This window comes from Geotrypetes seraphini, chromosome 9 (assembly GCF_902459505.1).
Source record: "Geotrypetes seraphini chromosome 9, aGeoSer1.1, whole genome shotgun sequence".
NCBI lineage: Eukaryota > Metazoa > Chordata > Amphibia > Gymnophiona > Dermophiidae > Geotrypetes > Geotrypetes seraphini.
Genome location: NC_047092.1, coordinates 83455055 through 83477134, shown reverse-complemented (window position 1 = coordinate 83477134; position 22080 = coordinate 83455055). Strand labels below are relative to the sequence as shown.

Sequence of the window (22080 nt, the reverse complement as noted above, 5' to 3'; positions counted from 1 at the left end):
CTTGGTGTCAGGTGGTCCCGGTTTTGGGCTCACGTGACTTCTTTCTTTATTTTTTTAATGAGCACAGCTGTGTGTGCACAACAGTTGCACCCATTAAAAAAAGCAGCCCCTTCCTGCCAGTTGAGCTGATCAGAGAAGGGGAATCCCTGATCAGCTGAGCTGGCAGGACTTCTCGAAAGCCATGGCGGCTTTGGGTAGTCCTGCCGGCTCAGATGATAGAGGATTCCCTTGCCCCGATCAGCAGTACTAGCAGGCAGGGAGGACAGGGGCTGCTTTTTGTGACAGGGCAAGCAGGAAGAGGAGCAGGCACCAGGCACATTTCTTCCTCCCTTGTACCAGCGATTCTCTGCATGAATAGCAAGTTTCCAAGTTTATTAAAATTTTTGATAAAATGCAAATCAAAACTTCTAATCGTTTCACAATTTATAATTAAAAAGCGGAGACAATAAACAAATGAATACTCACAAAATAATACATTTTTTAAGTTCAAGAAATTTTATTGAGTTTGGTATATTAAGTACAATAAATGTTAACAAGGCAAGAAACATGCACGCTGCACCAATGCAATGAGTCATGAGAAATTATCTACATAATGTGATACAGCAGGCAGACCCATGCCTATCTAGAAAGAGGGGAGTAGCAGCACAACACACAGCCAAAAGTACATGTAATAATATCCAAAGCACAGAGAGACACCGGAGACTCATGCAAACATTGGGAATGAGCCATAAGGAATGAGCCAGATTTAAATGATGACAATCATGTTTCCGCACATGAGCTGAATGTCGTCAGCCTGTGTTGCAATAGGAGTTAACCGGACTCCATATTTTAGTATAGGAGCTTGTGGCCTTGTGTTTTTCCGCTATAACGCTTTCATATTTAACTGTAAGGCATAGCGTATTCCACCATGTGTTGTAGTTCACCTTAGACATGTCTTTCCAGCAATGTAAGATATTTTTAAGGGCTAGAAATATCAATATGTTGAGCAGTCTCATAGTAACATAGTAACATAGTAGATGACGGCAGATAAAGACCCGAATGGTCCATCCAGTCTGCCCAACCTGATTCAATTTAAATTATTATTTTTTTTTTTCTTCTTAGCTATTTCTGGGCGAGAATCCAAAGCTTTACCCGGTACTGTGCTTGAGTTCCAACTGCCAAAATCTCTGTTAAGACTTACTCCAGCCCATCCTCCTCCAAACGGCCATGCACAGACACAGACCGTACAAGTCTGCCCAGTAACTGGCCTAGTTCAATCTTTAATATTATTTTCTGATTCTAAATCTTCTGTGTTCATCCCACGCTTCTTTGAACTCAGTCACAGTTTTACTCTCCACCACCTCTCTCGGGAGCGCATTCCAGGCATCCACCACCCTCTCCGTAAAGTAGAATTTCCTAACATTGCCCCTGAATCTACCACCCCTCAACCTCAAATTATGTCCTCTGGTTTTACCATTTTCCTTTCTCTGGAAAAGAGTTTGTTCTACGTTAATACCCTTTAAGTATTTGAAAGTCTGAATCATATCTCCCCTGTCTCTCCTTTCCTCTAGGGTATACATATTCAGGGCTTCCAGTCTCTCCTCATACGTCTTCTGGCGCAAGCCTCCTATCATTTTCGTCGCCCTCCTCTAGACCGCCTCAAGTCTTCTTACGTCTTTTGCCAGATACGGTCTCCAAAACTGAACACAATACTCCAAGTGGGGCCTCACCAATGACCTGTACAGGGGCATCAACACCTTCTTCCTTCTACTGACTACGCCTCTCTTTATACAGCCCAGAATCCTTCTGGCAGCAGCCACTGCCTTGTCACACTGTTTTTTCGCCTTTAGATCTTCGGACACTATCACCCCAAGGTCCCTCTCCCCGTCCGTGCATATCAGCCTCTCTCCTCCCAGCATATACGGTTCCTTCCTATTATTAATCCCCAAATGCATTACTCTGCATTTCTTTGCATTGAATTTTAGTTGCCAGGCATTAGACCATTCCTCTAACTTTTGCAGATCCTTTTTCATATTTTCCACTCCCTCTTCGGTGTCTACTCTGTTACAAATCTTGGTATCATCTGCAAAAAGGCACACTTTTCCTTCTAGCCCTTCAGCAATGTCACTTACATACATATTGAACAGGATTGGCCCCAGCACCGAACCCTGAGGGACTCCACTAGTCACCTTTCCTTCCTTCGAGCGACTTCCATTAACCACCACCCTCTGGCGTCTGTCCGATAGCCAGTTTCTGACCCAGTTCACCACTTTGGGTCCTAACTTCAGCCCTTCAAGTTTGTTCAACAGCCTCCTATGAGGAACTGTATCAAAGGCTTTGCTGAAATCCAAGTAAATTACATCTAGCATATGTCCTTGATCCAGCTCTCTGGTCACCCAATCAAAAAATTCAATCAGGTTCGTTTGGCACGATTTACCTTTTGTAAAGCCATGTTGCCTCGGATCCTGTAACCCATTAGATTCAAGGAAATACACTATCCTTTCTTTCAGCAACACTTCCATTATTTTTCCAACAACTGAAGTGAGGCTCACCGGCCTGTAGTTTCCTGCTTCATCCCTGTGACCACTTTTATGAATAGGGACCACATCCGCTCTCCTCCAATCCCCAGGAATCACTCCCGTCTCCAGAGATTTGTTGAACAAGTCTTTAATAGGTCTCGCCAGAACCTCTCTGAGTTCCCTTAGTATCCTGGGATGGCTCCCGTCTGGTCCCATCGCTTTGTCCACCTTCAGTTTTTCAAGTTGCTCATAAACACCCTCCTCCGTGAGGGAGGTTTGATATTAAAGTCATCTCGCTGGGAGAGAAGCGTCTGCCTCGGGTGCTTCAGGCAACAGCAGCGTTTACAATTCGCTGCTGTTGCTGGCTTCAGCCCTTCCTCTCTGGCGGGAGGTTTGTGCCGGTATGTCCCTCCCCCTCCAGTAGTGTGCAGCACTTTGCACGGCGCATCCTCTCACGATCCTGGGTCGGCCACACGCTTGTGCTGGGGACTTGTACAGTCCAGTCCTTCCAGCGAGTGTAGGGAAGTGCTGGGGATTCGCGCATGCGCACTCATGCGGCCACGGAACTACTGATCATGGAAGCACACTAATAGGAGTGCGCATGCGCGAGTTAGCCTTTTATTATATAGGATAGTTACAGTTTATTAAAATTTGATAAAATGCTTAATTTAACATTTCAAAGCATTGTACAATAAAAATAAACAAAAGACAAAACCAGAACAAAAATAGACTTACATGGGGAGGTGTAAAGCTAAAAGGATAGTGGGGGAAAAATTACAATTCTTAAAAAAAACAACCAAAAAAACGAGAGGAAAGGAACAAAGGGAAAGGATTGGGAAATGTTTAAAATTTGTAAAACTTGAAAATAGATTAAAAGAGTATGTAATACATCAATCATATACGTCTTTAAAAATAAAGCATTTAAGCTACTCTTGAATTTGTTCAAATTTCGTTCAGCTCGTAAATATAATGGAAGAGAGTTCCAAATAGAGGGTTCCGTTACCGAAAAAATATATGCACGGCGAGTGCCAATTATTTTTAATGATGGGACATTAAAATTATGTTGAGATAAGGACCTTAAAGTTCTGGGGGGATCATGTGGAATAAGAATTCTGTCAATAAATGCTGGCGTATTGGTTTGTCGGGTCTTAAATGTAAGAAGAGCGATTTTATAAGTGATCCGATGAATAATGGGCAACCAGTGAGCATTTTTCAACTATGGGGTGACATGATCAAATTTTTTTGAATTAGTGATAATTTTTATTGCTGTGTTTTGTATGTGAATACAGCAAAATCTTCTTTCTCTATTGCTGGTCCGATTTTATGGAATGGTATTCCTGGAAACTTGCATTTCTTATGTGCTTAGTTTCAGGAAATTATTGAAGGCATATCTTTATGTCCAAGCATTTCATTGAAGTAAAGGTTGATTGAATCTAGGTAGACTTGTGTATTATATCAATCTTAAAGATGCTTTGTTTATTTTATTGATGTAAATGATGGTTTTTGAATTTTGTATATGTCAGTTGGTGATTGTGGATGTTTCTTTTATTGTAAGCTGCGTAGTTTTCAGACGGATAATACATGTTTTTAAATAAATAAAAAAAATATAAAGATAGCAGATGTAAATTTGAAAAAAAACCTGAGAAATAGCAATCATCGCTTTACAAATTAACAAACAGAAATAAAACAAATAATGGGAAATAAAATACAAATTTATTGGACTAATCCATTTTTCAATTAGCTTTCAGAGACCAAATCCTCCTTCAGATCAGTACAATATATTGCTATTACGGTATCCTTTCCTGACCTGAGGAAGCTTTAGTCCAATAAAAAGATTGTCTTATTTCCATTTCCTGTTTATAAACTTTTATCAATACAACTACAATACTACTTTATTCTAAAGCAAAAAAAATATTTATATTTTTTTCTACCTTTTTTCGTTTGTGCTTTAATCAGCTTCTCTCTGCTCTCTCTCTCTCCATACAGTGTCTATCCTCTCTCTCTCCCTTCCATGCAACATCTGTCCTCCCTCTCTCTGCCCCTTCCAGCCACTATCCACCCTCTCTCTCTTTGCACCTTCTATCCACTATCCACCCTTGCTCTTGCTGTCCCTTCTATCTACTGTCCATCCTCTCTATCTTTTTCATAAGGCATGTTCCCTCTTTCTATGCCCTTTCTAATAAACTATCTATCCTGTGCTTCTTCTCTCCTTTGTACATGATTCATTTCAGCTTCACTCTTCTCCATTTTCTCTCTATCTCCACTCCCTCCCCTTTGCTTGGGCATCACTCTCTTCTCCTTTCCTTCATTCCCACTCCATCCCATGGTCTGGCATCTCTATCTCTTTCCCTTCCCTCCCCATGCCCTGGCATCTCTTTCCTCTCCTTCACTTCCATCTATACCTCCCCCTCCATTATCTGGCATCTCCTCTCCTTCCTTTCTCTCCCTCCTTCCTTTCCCCTGGTCTAGCATCTCTGTCACCTTCCCTCCCCCATTCCCTGACATCCCTCCCTCCCCCTCCTTGGTCTGGTATCTCCTTTCCTTCCTCCTTTTCTTTCTCTCCCTCCCTTCCCCATAGGCTGGCATCTCTCTTTCCTCTCCTCTCGCTTCCCTGGTCTTCCTTCTCTTCCCAATTGGGTGCAGCATTCTTCTCCCCATTTCCTCTCTCCTTCCCTCTCTCTCTGTTTGTCACCCCCCTCCTTTGTCAGCAGTGCAGCTTTTACAACTTGTGCTTTTGATGACATCAGGCCTTCCTACTTCCTGTTTCTGTGAAGGCAGCACCCTGCAGAAAGGAAGGACCTGATGGCAATAATAGTATTAAGCAGGATATAAGGGGGCCCATAACTCAATATGTGTGAGACACCCCTTGCCTGGGAAAACTGAAGACACCAATATATAGATAATAAAAGATGAAGCTAAAGGATATAGAAATGCTTCAGAGTTACAGTAAAAGCTTATTGCTTGGTTAGCATTACAAGCAAGTGTTCAAGTTTTTAAATAGATGTTTGTTCCAGTAACAGAACAGAGGAAGTGCCTAAGTCCTAGAACAAGGAACTGGGAAAGGGGGCAGGTCAGTGTGCCCTAAATAAACACATTGTTACAAGATGTGCACTGCTTTGAAATAGAACACCTCCTCTATTGTTGACAGGGGCAAAATGAAGTATCATGTGATAACTAAGTCATTATTGTTGCTAGGGAAAATTACTACTGAAATAAGATTGACAAGAAATCATGTGACTGAAATTAACCAAAAGAACACTGCTGAAATTTATCATTGGATCTTAATGAAGCAATTGTAATTCAATTGGAAGATGTACCAACTATGTATGTTTACTAATGAATTAATCTTAAACTCAATAAATATCTTAAACTCAATAAAATGGCCAGTCACTTGTAATTCAGGGAGATTTTTGATGGTATTCTACCACTTAGTAGGATGTCAAGAACTTCCAAGGCCTTGAATGTTTAAACTACAAATTGTGTCTGGTAGTCTTTTCCTTGGCCTCCTCCTAAGTGACTTTTGAGAATCGCATACAGGTGTCCTAGAGAAAATCGTGCCTAAGCCCTCCTAAGAACCCAATTCTCTAACCGACATCCATGTCACAGGCGCTGGTTAAAGAATTGGGTTGCCGCTGAGCTTATCATGGCAAGGGATCTCCCTGTCATGATAAGTTTAGCGGCAACCCATCCCCACCCCCATGAAGAATACTGGCAGGAGGAATGCCCAACCCTTCCCTGAACATCGTGCGCTAGGAGGGAAACCCAGTCCCTCCTGCCGGAACCACCTCCATCTCTCCTGTACATTGCTGGCAGGAGGGATGCCCAATCCCTCTTGCCAGAACCCTCCCACCCCTACTGAACATAGTGGGCATCCCCCCACTGGACCCCCAGCCTCCCGGACCCCCCTCACCTAAGATCATTGGCCGGCTGGAGGAATCCTTCCTGCCTCCAGCCAGTTGGTCTGCCTTATCAAAAATAGTGAGTCTGCTCCTTCCCGGTGCATTGTGGGATGCACCAGGGAGGTACCTTAGGCTCTGATTGGCCCAGGCACTTAAGGAGGGTCCTTAGGTATCTCGGCCACTGGAATCTTAGGCCAATTTGCAGTGCATTCTGGGATGCACTGGGAGTGACCTAAAATTCCGACTGACCAGATCCCTTAAGCCACTCCCATGGTGGAGGTAGAGGGGAGTCTGGGGTGGGTGGGCTGAGGGGTCTGGCAGGGGGATGCCTACTATGTTCAGTAGGGGGTTGGGAGGGTTCCGGTAGGAGAGATTATGCATCCTTCCTGCTGGCGATGTACAGGGAGTGGGGGTTGCGGCAGGAGTGTTTGGGCATGCCTCCTGATGGTAATGTACAAGGGGGTGCTTGGCAGAAGGGATTGGGCATCCCTCCTCTTGGTGATGTACATGAGGGTATACAGGTGTTCAGGGAAGGGTTTGTGCGTGCCAGGTAGGATGGACTGGGCATCTCTCCTGCCGTGCAATGTTTGAGGGGAGTGGGGGGGTTCAGGTAAGAGGGACTGGGCATCCCTCCTGCTATGCAATGTATGGGGGCACAGATGGCACTGTCGCTAAACCTATCGCAGCAGAGATCCCTTGCCAGCATTTTTCTGGCCTACACTGTACGTGTCTACCGTGGGCCTACAGCGATGTGTATGACTGCCTAGGTCTGCATAAGGTTACTTCCGGGCCAAGCCATGCCCACGCCTAGCCTTAGGTGAGCTTGCACGTCTCCCTAGGCTCCCAGAAGCGCCTATAATGTAGGCGGCCTGAGTCAGGTTGGCTGCCTACAATCGGGACACCATTTATAGAATCCGGGCCAAAATGTCCAAAAGAAAAATGCATTTAGACAAACTATTGGGATGTATGACGAATCAGTATTTTTAGTGGGGTACTCTAGGGGGCACAGCAGTGAACTTCACATAAAGGGTCCCATGTACATAATCACTATAACCCCCTTACTGTGTACAGGAAGCCCTCTAATACTCACCAAATACGTACTGAAGTCAACTGTATACCACACCAGCTGTCCCTTATGCCTGCAGGTGTCACCTATGTGTCAAAACAGTAGGGTTTTTATGGGTTTTTGTGAACTCACACTTTCCATCTCAAGTGTAGTAGTTAGAATGGGATAAGAGCCTGGGTCCCCTTCCCTGGAGTTTACTGCACTGACCACCAGGCTACTCCATTACTGATCTACCAGGACTGGCCATAACATTTGCTGTTGTCATACACACAGGTATGTACTGCTTAATTCATATCTTTGGGGGGTAGGAAGGGTCAGTGACCACTGGAGGAGTGTGATGGGGTTATGCCCTCATGTCTCCAGTGGTCATCTAGTCAGTTTGGGCACTTTCTCGGCACTTATTCATTATTACAACAGGTCTAGCTCCAAACATCTAAATTGTGCCCTGGATGTTTTGTAAAATGTTTGATTATCACTGCAAGATGTCCAGGTCATAAGCCCACCTAGAACTGTCCAAAACACACCTCCAACCTGCCCCCTTGAAATTTAGATGAACTGACAAACAGCATAGAATCTTTTTTAAAAAAAAAAATAGGTTTTGAAAATGGCAATTTGGATGTTTTAGCAATTAAAACATCCAAGTGCCACTTTGTACTGTTTTTTGGACATGTTTGTCTTTTGAAAAGGGCCCGATAGGCACTTGTATGTCTTTATAAAATAGCATGAAAATAGGCAACTTTCCAGTCACGTAACCTCTCATAGGTGCCCTGTTATACAATTATCCTCGAAGTGTGCTAAGACTAAAGGGAAAAGCTTTTGGAAATCTAGAATTCTTTTAAAGTCCAAGGCATATGCTAAGGTTGATAAAAGGGAGTTAGACCAGTACAGATTGAATTCACTAAACAGTTACCTCAAGTGTTTGAAAAAAAAAAAAAAAAATGAAATTTCTGTTTGGAGTCAGAAGAAACTATCAGAAAAGTGAAAATTCTACAGAGTTGCTGTTTGAAAGGGATTCAGCAGGAACTCATGTTAATATTTTAGGAAAATAATTTTATTTCTTCTAGAGAAGAGAGAAAGTCTGAATCAAGTTTTATAGGCATAAATATTGGAAAATTAAATACTGGTCCTTTTTCAAAGAATCGGTCAAAGAAAAGAAGGAAACCAAATCTTCACAAAATAGCTTAAAAAATCCACAAAGGGCCTGATTCTCAAATTGGCATCCCAATTGTAGGCAGCAGTAGGCATTCTACTGCAATCTAATGGACCAATCGAAACGCATATATATATATATATTTTTTAATCGATGCAGCAAACAATGCTTACAATGTAGGCATCTGACTCATGCCTAAGGAAGTGCCTTCAGATGCCTAAAACCAGCATAGGTGTGACTTATGCCAGAAGTGGCTTTAGGCACGCCTAAGCACTTCCTAGGCACAAGTCAGATGCCTTAAATGTAGGCCTGTAAAACATTGGCCTACATGTAAGGCATCTGTAGAAAAAATAGATGTGATTCTGCACGCGGTGCCTACTGGTGATTGACATGCAGTAGGTGCCCGTTTTGCAGGCACTGTTTCCAGAATCAGGCCCAAAACGTGGAGTCTCAATAGTACTTCAACTGGGAAAGTGAAGAAAATTGAAAGTCATAAATAATTAATAAAGGGAAGTCTTTATTGATTCAAATCAAACTGACCTGATGTGGTTCATGTTTTGACTCTACCGAGCCTACATCAGAGGTCATGTAGTCAGAAAATTACAAACAAATATAAAAAGCACCAAATAGATATTGTGACAGGGAAGCTCCTGTCACAGTGAAAACTACTGCTAAAACTCCCCAGAATGCAGCACAGGGCTCTGTAAAACCCGGCATGGAGCCAGGACAGCTGGCTCAGCCAAAAGAATGCAAGCCCAGGCAGGTCCCAGCACAGCTGAAGAGCCAGTTAAGGAAGGCTCTGAAAACCACTAATTGCCCCTATCACTCCTTTCCCCAGGTCAGGGAGAAACCTGAGACCAATTTAGAGAGGGGTGGAGTCCGACCCCGGAGTTTGCCTTATAGGCAAAGTCAGTTTGCAGATAGGGAGGAGAGAGAGAAGGAGGACACAGCTGACTCTAATGAGAGAAGCCAAACCACTCAAGTTTCCAGGTCACAGAGGGTGCCTAAGACCCAGCATAAGTGTATGGCAGGAAGCCAGCACCTAAGGAAAGGTGGTACAGCACTTGGGAGGTACAGTGACTGGCAACTTAAACCCCAGAGAGAAGGGCTGGGAAATTATCCCCAGGGAAAGGCTGCAGGTATTTTGGCAGACTTGCAGAGAGGGGGATGGGAAGCACAGCCTGGTAGTAATGAGGAAACGTTAAGCCAGAGTTCCCATGAGGGTGAATGGGAAATGTGCAGTGTCCTGAGTGATAATATAAGTGAAGAGGACATGGACCTGGGGGAATACAGTATGTGAAAGTCCTCAGCTAATCTCCTGAAGAACGTTCTCCCAGTGTTGCTTTGTTTCACACGGAAGCCAGAGCAGTGCTGGCAAAGCTAATTAGGTGATAAAAATGTGTCAAGAAGATAAAGGGAGCTGAGAGGGGAAAGGCTTGAAACAAGCCGTGCTCAGCTATAAAAGCCAGAAGGTGTTAAGGTCCAGAGAGATCAATAAATCCCAGTGGGGATACGAGCCAAGGAAGGCATTGAACTGATATAATATTTTGGATGTTATAGTATTTTTGCTTTTGATAAGGAGGGGCAATTCAGCTCCTCAGTAAAACACCTGAGACTCACCTGGACTGTAAAATAATTGTGTGCAGGATGCACCCAAAGGACTTGAACAAACCAAGGTGAATGTTTTCTTTTTGCTTCTGTTTTCTTTTCTTTGTACTTTGGGACACTAATAAACCTGGTACTGTTTTTCAAGGAATCCGGTATCCGGGTCTTCCTTTCACCACCATATAAAAGGCGTACTAAAATTCTTACTTGTGGTCTGGGCCGGAGTTTCCCACCTACTCGGGGACGGGCCCGGCCACAAGAAGTTGGTGGCAGTGGTGGGATTGCGCCGCCCACAGGTTAGTGGAGGAAGTACGTCCAAAGACTTGGAAAAAAAAAAACACGAACTTTGGTTTTTGGTTTTTTTTTTGCAAAGCAAACTGCTGACCTTTTGGAGGTGAAGACTAGTGCCAGAAAGTACTGTGTTCAAAGGCTGGCAATACAGTATTTTGGAATTGTGGAACAATTCGAGTGGTTTTTTTTTTGAAAGCCTTAATTTTCCTAAATCTGACTTTATGTGAGCCGTGGATTACAAATACCCAGAGGCAAAGCAGGAAGAAGGAGCGGTATCCGGTTCAGTGTGGTTCCTGGTGGAGTACAAGGCAGCATCAAGGCGTCCGGAGGACACAGTCTGCTGAGGAGTGGAGCGGAGTCCGGAGGAGCGGTTCCAGGTTCCTGAGTTCCTGGTCGGAGGAGTGGCTGGGGAGGCCCTAATATCCCAAGGCTGAGACACATCAGTCCCTAAGGTAACGGTGCTTAGGGGTGGCTGATGTGGATTGGTGGGTAAGAGGGACCAGAGACTCGGGGCTAGTGAGGGAAAACCCTAGCAGTGAAAGTCCGCACTTGGGTTCCTGTTCTCTCTTGTTTGTGTTCCAGGATGGAGGCGTCTAAGTTCCTGACTGGTCTGGAAGGGGAGATGCACAAAATGCAGCAGCGTTTTCAGGAGATGCTGCAGTCGCAGGCAGAGCTCTGGAAAGCAGACCACCAGGCACAGCAAACTCAGCACACGGAACTTTTGCAGCAAATGTCCGCCCAGATACAGGCCCTAAACAACCTGGCACAGAAGCCTGCAACACCGGTGGCCGGCAGCGGTGGTGGCGTCGTCGGGCCGGTAGGCGCTCCTTTTGGGGAGCCGATAAGACTGCATAAATTAAATGTAGATGATGACATATAAGATCAGACTTTGAGCGCTGAACAAGCAGCTAATTATCCCATACTGAAGCAAACTTTGCTAGATTATTTAGGGAATAGCCCAGGCCACTATCGGAGCCAGTCACGGGTAACCCGTTTGGCCCCGAATGAGCGCCCTGGAGCCTTGAAACAAGACCTTGAAAGATGTTTCAGGAGGTCTGGGGGAAGGTACCAGGGGCGGGGCAGGGTTAAGCTTGCGGGTAAGTGTTTTGCCTGTGGTAAGCCGGGGTATTGGAGATTACAATGCCCGGTCAAGAGGAACCTGACAAATAAGGTTGGGTCCTCGGTACTGGGTCCCCAGAAAGAATGTATGGTCAAGATAAAAATAGAGGGAATCCCGGTAGTAGCCCTAATAGACTCTGGAGCCGATCAGTCCATACTGGCCCAGAAGGTGTGGCGGAGGATCTTAAGAGCCCGAGGTCAGGAAAGTGATAGACCCCAAGGACAAAAGGAGATACAATGCATGCATGGGACCTCCTTAACCTATGAAATGAAGGAAGTATGGGTAGAGTATCAAGGGAGGGAGGATGCTCTGAAAATGGCCCTGATGCCTAGGCCCCCATATGACGTGATCCTGGGACGGGAATGGCCCTACTGCGGGGAATGCTTTGGCATGCGAGGGGTGAAGGCTTCCCCAGTGCAGGAGGAGAAGTTAGCTCAGATCTTCCCCCTGGAAGGTGATGTCCTAGAAGAACCGTCCCATAAGAGAATTAAAAGCCGAGCGGAGAGGCGGGCAGACAAAAGATCTTGCTATCAAGGCAAAGGAGGGGGGAGTCCCTTATCTTGGAGACCCTGGGTGCCTTACGAGGTGGCCCAACAATTCCCTACTCTAAGCCGGGAACAAAGGAAAGATCCTTCGTTAAATCCGGCTATAGAGCAGTGGGAAGTTGCTGGGGGGGGGGGGGGGGCTTGTGCGTTCCAGGTGGTAGGAGGACTCCTCTATAAGAGAGGATGGAATCCTAGGGCCCGAAAAGCTCAAAGGCGCTTAGTAATACCGGCCAGCTTTAGGAAACAAATATTTTGGTCCATCCATAGGGATATAGGGAAGGAGCATTTGACCCAAGACCCGACCATTAAAGGGATCCAAATGAAATTCTATTGGCCCGGACTAGCCCGAGAGGTAGCGGCCTGGTGTAAGGAATGTCCGAGGTGTAGTCAGGGCGGAAAGAGTCCGCCAGCAAATCCTGAAGAGGTAGGCCTGAATAGGGACATGGGCGGAAAGAGTCCACCAGCAAATCATGAAGAGGTAGGCCTGAATAGGGACCTGGGCGGGAAGAGTCTGCCAGCAAATCCTGAAGAGGTAGGCCTGAATAAAGACATTAAAGAGGTCCCCTTGGCAAGGGTTACACCGGACAAGGAGAAGCCCATTTTAAAGGTTATGCGGCTATCTCCCAAGGCTAAACTGCCAGTCCGCGTGACGCCAGGATCCGTGGGCTGGGACTTAAGTAGTATCCAAGAGATAAAGGTGCCAAAAAGGGGCAGGAAGGTCGTGGATATGGGCTTAGTGATAGCTCTACCAGGAGAATGTTATGGGCGCATTGCGCCAAGATCGGGTTTGGCATGGCATACACATAGGGGCTGGAGTGGTCGACCCAGATTATCGAGGAACCCTTAAAATTGTAGTAATGAATCTAGGGGAGAAAGAATATGGAATAAAAGAGGGAGATTGTATAGCTCAATTAATATGTGAGCGAGTGATGATTCTGGAATTGCGAGAGGAGGAGATAAATACAGACACTGCTCGGGGGGAGCAGGGCTGGGGCTCCTCAGAGGAGAAAGAAGGGGTGGTGAAGAAACCCAAAGAGTTCCGTCGCGTTTAGGGGAAAAGTCCTCTAAGAGTTTAAAGGAAGAAAGGACCGATAGGGGTTTAAGTAGGGGGGTATGTGACAGGGAAGCTCCTGTCACAGTGAAAACTACTGCTAAAACTCCCCAGAATGCAGCACAGGGCTCTGTAAAACCCATCATGGAGCCAGGACAGCTGGCTCAGCCAAAAGAATGCAAGCCCAGGCAGGTCCCAGCACAGCTGAAGAGCCAGTTAAGGAAGGCTCTGAAAACCACTAATTGCCCCTATCACTCCTTTCCCCAGGTCAGGGAGAAACCTGAGACCAATTTAGAGAGGGGTGGAGTCCGACCCCGGAGTTTGCCTTATAGGCAAAGTCAGTTTGCAGATAGGGAGGAGAGAGAGAAGGAGGACACAGCTGACTCTAATGGGAGAAGCCAAACCACTCAAGGAGTTTCCAGGTCACAGAGGGTGCCTAAGACCCAGCATGAGTGTATGGCAGGAAGCCAGCACCTAAGGAAAGGTGGTACAGCACTTGGGAGGTACAATGACTGGCAACTTAAACCCCAGAGAGAAGGGCTGGGAAATTATCCCCAGGGAAAGGCTGCAGGTATTTTGGCAGACTTGCAGAGAGGGGGATGGGAAGCACAGCCTGGTAGTAATGAGGAAACGTTAAGCCAGAGTTCCCATGAGGGTGAATGGGAAATGTGCAGTGTCCTGAGTGATAATATAAGTGAAGAGGACATGGACCTGGGGGAATACAGTATGTGAAAGTCCTCAGCTAATCTCCTGAAGAACGTTCTTCCAGTGTTGCTTTGTTTCACACGGAAGCCAGAGCAGTGCTGGCAAAGCTAATTAGGTGATAAAAATGTGTCAAGAAGATAAAGGGAGCTGAGAGGGGAAAGGCTTGAAACAAGCCGTGCTCAGCTATAAAAGCCAGAAGGTGTTAAGGTCCAGAGAGATCAATAAATCCCAGTGGGGATACGAGCCAAGGAAGGCATTGAACTGATATAATATTTTGGATGTTATAGTATTTTTGCTTTTGATAAGGAGGGGCAATTCAGCTCCTCAGTAAAACACCTGAGACTCACCTGGACTGTAAAATAATTGTGTGCAGGATGCACCCAAAGGACTTGAACAAACCAAGGTGAATGTTTTCTTTTTGCTTCTGTTTTCTTTTCTTTGTACTTTGGGACACTAATAAACCTGGTACTGTTTTTCAAGGAATCCGGTATCCGGGTCTTCCTTTCACCACCATATAAAAGGCGTACTAAAATTCCTACTTGTGGTCTGGGCCGGAGTTTCCCACCTACTCGGGGACGGGCCCGGCCACAATATATAAGAATTATATAAAAAATATCATATTACATATAATTACTAAAAATCAATAAAGAGGAAAAAGACATAAGAGAATGGAATATATAAAAACATATACTTCGTAATTGACATCATGTGAGCAAAAAAGCAGATAAATCATACAACAGAATACATGTACATTCTAAGACTTTATATTCTATAATATGGACAAAGTGAGAAAGTGATAAGAGAATTGAAACATAAGGTGTGTTAAAGATCGGGACCAAAAAGAACAGGGACATAAAATAGGGAAAATAGTGAAAAAAGATATGCCACTGTGTAGTTAAAAGTTATTTGACCTTCTCCAAAGAATGTCAGTGCTAGGGAGTAGTTGGTAAAGAATCTCTAGTGCATGCAGATTTTAATGACTTTTGTAAACTGCAATTGTTTTGACTTTCTATTTTTTTTGTATGGATAGCACCAATTGTTGCCAAATCATCCAGTTACCACAAGCCTAAGGGTCCTGAAAGACTTTCTTTCTGTGTAAGAAAGGACCTCAGGGGCATAGATTGTACAATGACTCTGAATCTGACTAGAGAGTGAGACAGAGACTACAGAACTGTATTTGCTACTCTCAACCTGGCCAGGATTTTTAAAAAATCTCCCCCAACCCTTCTCACCCAGTTCTCATTCCATTATCTTCACATTTCTTCATTTCATTAATTTCCTCTTTCTTCATGCTACTTTCTAGACATTTCTATTTTTCTTACCACTTTTCCCTTGCCTCATCTCTCTTACTTGTATTTTTCTCTTGCATTGCTTTGCTTTCCCTTCCTCCCTCTCTTCCTTTTTCTTACTTCTTCTCCTCTTTTTCTCTAGCCTTGTTTCCTTCTTTGCTTTTCATCTGCTTTTATCCTACCTTTTCCAACTTACCTCTGACCCTCTTTTGCTTGCTTTCTTTTTGAAGGATATTCTTTTCTTCTTTCGACTGGAGCATTTACTTGAATTCTGTACAAAAAGCAAACCATAAAACAGAAGCTTGTATTGTAAGGAAGGTCCCTGACACCTCAACAACCCACCCTGACATCCCCTGACCCCCCCCCCCCCCCATACTTTTGAAGGATAGCAAGATATATGCCCACTTCCTCCTGCTGGCAGGTCTACCTCTTCCAAAATGGTGGGCCTTTCCCTTCAGTGCATCCTAGGATGCACTGGGGAGGGACTTAAGGACCTGATTGGCCCAGATACTTAAGGCTCCTCCCATAGAACGGACCTTAGGCACCTGGGCCAATCAGGGCCTAAGGCCTCATTCCCAGTTCATTCTGAGATGCCCTAGGAGTGGCTTAATACTCTGATTGGTCCAGATACCCAAGGCCACTCTACTTTTAGGACTGAAATGTAGGCCAGCATTTTGTCTGTCACGGTTCTAGGGAGATGTGTAGGGGCTTAAACTTGCCCAAGGTCATTTCTGAGTGAAGCCATGCCCATGCCCAGTCTTGGGTGAGCTTAAGTGTCCCTATGCATCTCTGTAGATCCGTGACAGATGCCTACAATATAGGCGATCTTCATTGCCTGGGTTTTTTCCAAAAACGTGCATCCCGATTGGCTGCCAGACGGCGGTAGGATGCCTACCGCTGTCTACAATTGGGACACCCATTTATAGAATCAGCCCCAAAGTGTTTTTATAGCTTACGTTGTCTCTAGTCAGTTTGAACAATTTCCATCAACTCATTTTGCAGTTCTTGTTCAGTCAATTGTAATGTCTCAACTGGATTACTGCAACTCTGTTTATTGCAGTCTCAGTATAGGAAATCAAAAACAACTACAGTTAATTCAAAATACTGCAGCTGAGTTGATTTTTGAGAAGCCTACATTAGTTGCCTCTTAGTTCTAGAATTGTTTAAAAGTGCCTGATTTTTATAAAATCTATCATGTTCAATCTACAGAACCTTTTATATCTTTAATAGCAAACTTTGGCCCTCTTTTACTAAGTGTGGTAGAGGTTTCTACCACAGTCCGGGGTGCTAAAAGCTCCGACACTCATAAGAATTCTATGAGCATCAGAGCAGCGTCTGAGCATTTAGCATTCCAGGCTGCAGTAGAATCCTCAATCGTGGCTTAGTAAAAGGAAAGGGGGAGGGGGTTGTTAGATATGCCAATTACAGATTCATCCACGTTCTTTGGTGTATTCATCTTTTAAGGGCATTCAATCTACAATAGGTCTTTATTTTCTTGTTCTTTGTCATTTATTTTTACTTCCTTTTGAATTATTCTTTATTCGTTTTTGACATCAAATATATAGTGCAAACATATGAACAATCTTTTGGAATGAACTACCAATTAATCTAAGAATGTGTACATTTTATTAAATTTTTTGCAAATATTTGAAAGCCTTTATTTTTCAAACACTTTTAGAACAACTACTTTAATATTGTACTATTACTATATATTAGTAATCCTTTTTGTGAACCACCTCGAGCCTTAGCATTGGTTTGAGGAAGATGCGGTATAGCAAGATGAAAGATTAGATTAGGTTATTATCAAACAAACATGCATACATTAAACTTACCATATAAAAATCATAAGGTAGGACTAATTTGTCTATGGGATAGGCAGCCAGAAAATGTATTTTTCATGTAATTTCCTGTCTCAATAGCAGACTATGGATTTTTCCTCCAGGAACTTGTCTAAACTTTTTTCAAAACCATCTACCACTGTTACCACACCTTCAGTAATTTTTGATGGAAATGTGAATCACTTGTTTACTCTTTACTAGAATACTAGGACTTAGAAGCATGCAATGAAGCTACTAAGTAGCAAATTTAAAACAAACCAGAGAAAAGCAAAGATACTTACCTGTACCAGGTGTTCTCTGAGGAAAGCATGCATATATTCTCACATGTGGATGACATAATCCATGGAACCTGGTACAGAAACTGTTACTTTAAATTTTTTAAAGCAGTGCCCATACCGCACGCATGCCAGTGTCTGCCTATCTGGCATCAGCTCATGGGACTTTCAATTCAGTAACAAAGCTAAGCCGCCAACTAGGGAAGGTGGTCAGGTTATGAGAAATATGCCTACTGTACTCTGGAAGAGGTTAAACATTGAATATACATAAGCCTGGTAAAACCCAAGTGAGTTGTAGGGAAAGTTGGCACTCAGGAAATAAAAAGATTTTGCAGAACTGCATGTCCAAACCAACTGTCTTTTCTGGAGTTTTATTCTAAAAAGTAGTACGAGGATTGAGGGCTGAGTGGCTGCTTTATAGTTGTCCTAAATAGATGCAGAGTGGAAATGAGCTACCGAGACAGCCATAGCTTGGATATTGTGGGCCATTACAAAGCCCTGAAGCATCAGTACAACCTAAGTTTATGCAAAGGAGATATAGTCTGCTAGCCAGGTGGAGAAGATTCTCTTGGAAACAGGAACAATGAGTCTGTTATGGTCATAAGCTACAAAGAGCTGGGAGGATCTTCATTGAGGTTTAGTCTGGTTAGGTAGTATACTAGAACATGTTTCAGTCCAAGGTGTGAAGAGCTGTTTCCCCAGGATGGGAATATGGCTTTGGAAAGAAAACAAGCAAAACTATGGACTGGTTGAGGTGGAATTCTGAGGTGATTTTGGGGAGGAATTTTGGATGAGTTCAGAGAACTACTCTGTCATGGTAGAATCTTGTGTAGGGAGGATCAGTGCTTGGAGTTCACTTAATATGGCATGTAGATGTGAGGGCAATAAAGAAAATGACTTTCCAAGTGAGAAGTATGAGAGAATAAGTGGTAAGTGACTCAAAGAGAGACTTCATAAGGGTAGATAGTACAATGTTAAGATTCTAAGCAACAGGTGGTGGCTTGATAGGTGGTTTAGTGAAGTAAACCATTGGAAAAAGACCATCTACACCTTGCGACAACTAAGACTCACCAGGCCATACTTGCACCCACACCATTTTGCTCTGATCGTCCAGATGATGGTTCTGCCTCAACTGGATTATTGCAACTCTGCTTACTCGGGCATAACACCACTCTAATCCACAGACTGCAGTTCATCCAGAACACAGCAGTAAGACTGATTTTCAACCTAAAGAAATATGACTCGATCTCAGCATTCATCAAACAATTACACTAGCTTCCCATATCATCGCAGATAAATTTCAAAATATCATGTATCCTAAGCAACATACTCCAAGGAAACTCAGCTGCCCCCCTTATTCAACTATTTTCAGTGGTCTGGTCCTCCTCCAGAAGAATCCTTAACAGAATTCAACTAAACATGCCATTCATGAAAAACCTTCACTACAGAAGAATCTTCCACTCCATGCTAACCTATCTGGGAGTAAAAGTTTGGAACGACATCCCAGAAGCAATCAGAATGGAAACCAGCTACACGTTATTCTACAAGAAGCTGAAAACTCTTCTTTTTGACAATTGATACTATTAGCCTATTACCATCTCCCTCTATTCTAGACCTTTTCATTTCCAGTATGTCTATTTGTCTTGTCATCCCTCCCCCCACATACACATTTTTTTTTTTAATTTTAAAGTTTTAAAGTTTCTATTTTATTTTAACAATATTTTGATGTACACCGTTTAGGTATGTTTTTGATAAACGGTATATCAAAGATTAAATAAATTTAGAAACTCTCCTACTTGTCCTTCCCAGTCCCTTCCTTACCTTCACCACCCCCTTCTCCTCCTCCCCTTCATTTTCACTGTAAGTCGCCTAGAGCCTGCTTAGGTTAGTGCGACACACAAGATTAGATTAGTAAAGTCCTTTCAAGAACCTGGATATTAAGGGATGAACAGATGAAGGTTTCTAACCAAGGGAAAATGAAACACACTGATAGCATTGAGATGTACTTGAACCGAGTTGGTTTTTAGACCAGAGTTAGGGAGGCGAAGAAGATAGAGTCCAGGATGGAAGAAAGTAATTCAAAAGAAAGCAGTGCACACCAGGAAGAAAATCTCATCTATTTGAAGCACTGAGTGGAAGGCTTTCTGGATGCTTCAATGTCCTCCTTTTTCTGGATCCATATGGTAACCCTACTTTGGAAGAAAGGCGGGAGAGGAGAGATAATGATAGAAATATTTAAATACATACATGGCATAAATGCACAGGAGGAGATTGGCGTAGAATGAGTAAAAGTGAATTGATTTTTACTCTTTCAAAAAGCACAAAGACTAGGGAACACTCAATGAAATTACTTTTAAAACGAATAAGAGGAAATATTTTTTCACTCAATGAATAGTTAAGCTTTGGAACTCATTGCTAGAGTAAGGGTCAGATTCTAATAATAATCCTGTAAGTTAGGTGGCATTAGGCATCCTAACACTGCCTAACTGAAATGTTTTAATTGATTCAATCAGTCCAGTAATTGATTGTGCCTATTAAAATCCAATTAAATGCCTAAGTGCACCTCCAAAACCAATACTGTTTTCCCATCTAAGGAAATGCTTTACAGCATCTAAGGCCACTATGAGCGTGGTTAACACTGGATGTGGCCTTAGGCACTGTAAGACGCTTCCTTAGATGCAATTCTTGTGAAAGGTAGGCACCAGAAATGTAGACCTTTAAACCCTGGCATACATTTACGACGCCTATGTTTTATGTAGCCACAATTCTGCATACTGTGCCATTGTGTGATTAGCACATGAACAGCATCATGTTTAGAGGCACCGTCTGAAAATGGCACCATTTGCAGAGTCCAGCCCTAAGTGGCTACAAAAGTTAGCATATCTGTGCTTAAAAAGGGTTTGGACAAGTTCCTGATGGAAAAGTCCATAGTCTACTATTGAAATAGACATGGGAGAAGCCACTGCATACCCTGGTATCTGAAGCACTGAATCTTGCTACTCTTTGAGATTCTGCTAGGTACTTGTGACATTGATTGGTCCCTATTTGAAACAGGGCTGGTTTTAGACATGCTGGGGCCCAGGGCAGAAATTAAGGAGGGGGCCCCTCTTCTACCTGCCTGTCTCCCAATTTCTCCACCCATTTTTAAATGACTTCTTCACACACAAAACAGACAGATAGACCGTCACCAAATATAGAAAAATGGATCACAAATTAGAAGTAGAAATATGAATACCAAAGCAGAACTGGAAATTCCAAAAAGTTAAACTCGGCAAGTCTGTACTACATTTTGAATACAATCATTGACTTAACTATGACAGGGGGCTGGACCTCCCACTTTGAGCTTAGGCCCCCCTCAAAATGAACATCTCTCTTTCTGTAGCTGGTGAGGATCTTGTGGAAGGCCTGGTTAGCGCAAACAGCGCAGAATAAATAGCAGGGAATGGAAGAGACCTTTCTAAGTCCTGATCAGAGGGTCTTACATGCAAACACATTTAAAAACTTGAAAAGTCAGGATAATTAACAAAAGACCAGGAAAACGATGTATAGCGTAGGAAATGGGAATTCAGTATTTATGTGAATTGCTAGGTTAGGCATAAGGGAAATTAGGTATATATATTGTAGAGGTATTAATCTGCCTCCATTTTTCTTTCTTTGTTGGTGTCTTTTCTTTGTATAAAAAGTTTGCGCCAAAAATCCTTGTGGTTTAATTGATGGCAGATGTTCTTGAACTAGTTAGCTAGGAGAATATCAGATTTCACATTCCAGTGCTGGGTAAAGAAGAAAACCTTAAATATGCTCTAAAGAAGTATTGAATATGACTGAAATATGAATGACATATGACGTGTGGCGTGTGAGTGAATGTGGGATCCAAGAGTGTGATTGGATGGTTATAAATTGTGAGTGTATATTAAATATAAAATTGTTTTTGCAAACTTTATTTATATATATATTTCAAACCTTGAGAAATCCTGAGAGGTAACATCTGCAGTTTGACCTCTAGTATAGGAATTCTCATTAACGGGGGGCTCACACACAGAAATGTCCAGACCGACAGCATTTGAGTTCCTGACACAGAGAATTGTTTTGATTTAAACTTTTAAATAATTACTGAGAGAGAGAGTATTTCTTTGGGTATATTATAATGTTTTATGCATATTCAGAAATTGCTGTGAACAAATATATAAGGAATTTCTTTGTTCAACAGAAGGACAGCTTCTGCTGGCTGATGATTGGTAGATGGGAGTGATGTAATATATGGTCATTGTACACCGGAATAGGTTCCTCGAGACCATATTTTTTCAGGAGAGGTGCATTTTTCCACGCTTGACAGTATGTGGCTCCATTGTACAAATGCTTTTTGAAACAAGATTTCTGTTAATTTTTAATAAACAATATTTGATTGGAAATATTTATACAATTATCATTATTCAGGGGCAGCTAAGGGCAGAGGATAGGCTAAAAACTCTGTTCAATCCCCAAGCCTCACTAATTGACATCCACCTCCCACCCCTCCCTCAGGTCCTATGACCAGAACTTTCCAAGTTTTGCAGCTGGTAACAACATTGCAGAGTTGTTGCTGCTACCTTCCCCCCTGGCTTTCATGCATGCATGAAAGCAGTGGCAGCTTGAGAACATTACCACTAGCTGCAAAGCTTGGAGATTTCTGGTTCCCAGACTGGAGGAAGATGTATTCAGTTGGCAGGGCTTGAGAATCCCCACTAGCTCAAGTATTTATATATTGAACT

General features: G+C 43.2%; 1 protein-coding gene across 1 annotated transcript in view; it reads right to left on the bottom strand.

Annotated features, from left to right (window-relative positions):
* DGKI (diacylglycerol kinase iota) overlaps positions 1–22080 on the bottom strand; it is a 1086779-nt gene that overhangs the window by 639073 nt on the left and 425626 nt on the right. Inside the window, exon 9 of the mRNA XM_033957757.1 lies at positions 15416–15490. Within this exon, the coding sequence (XP_033813648.1) occupies positions 15416–15490 (75 nt within the window). The remainder of the gene's footprint in view (positions 1–15415; positions 15491–22080) is intronic.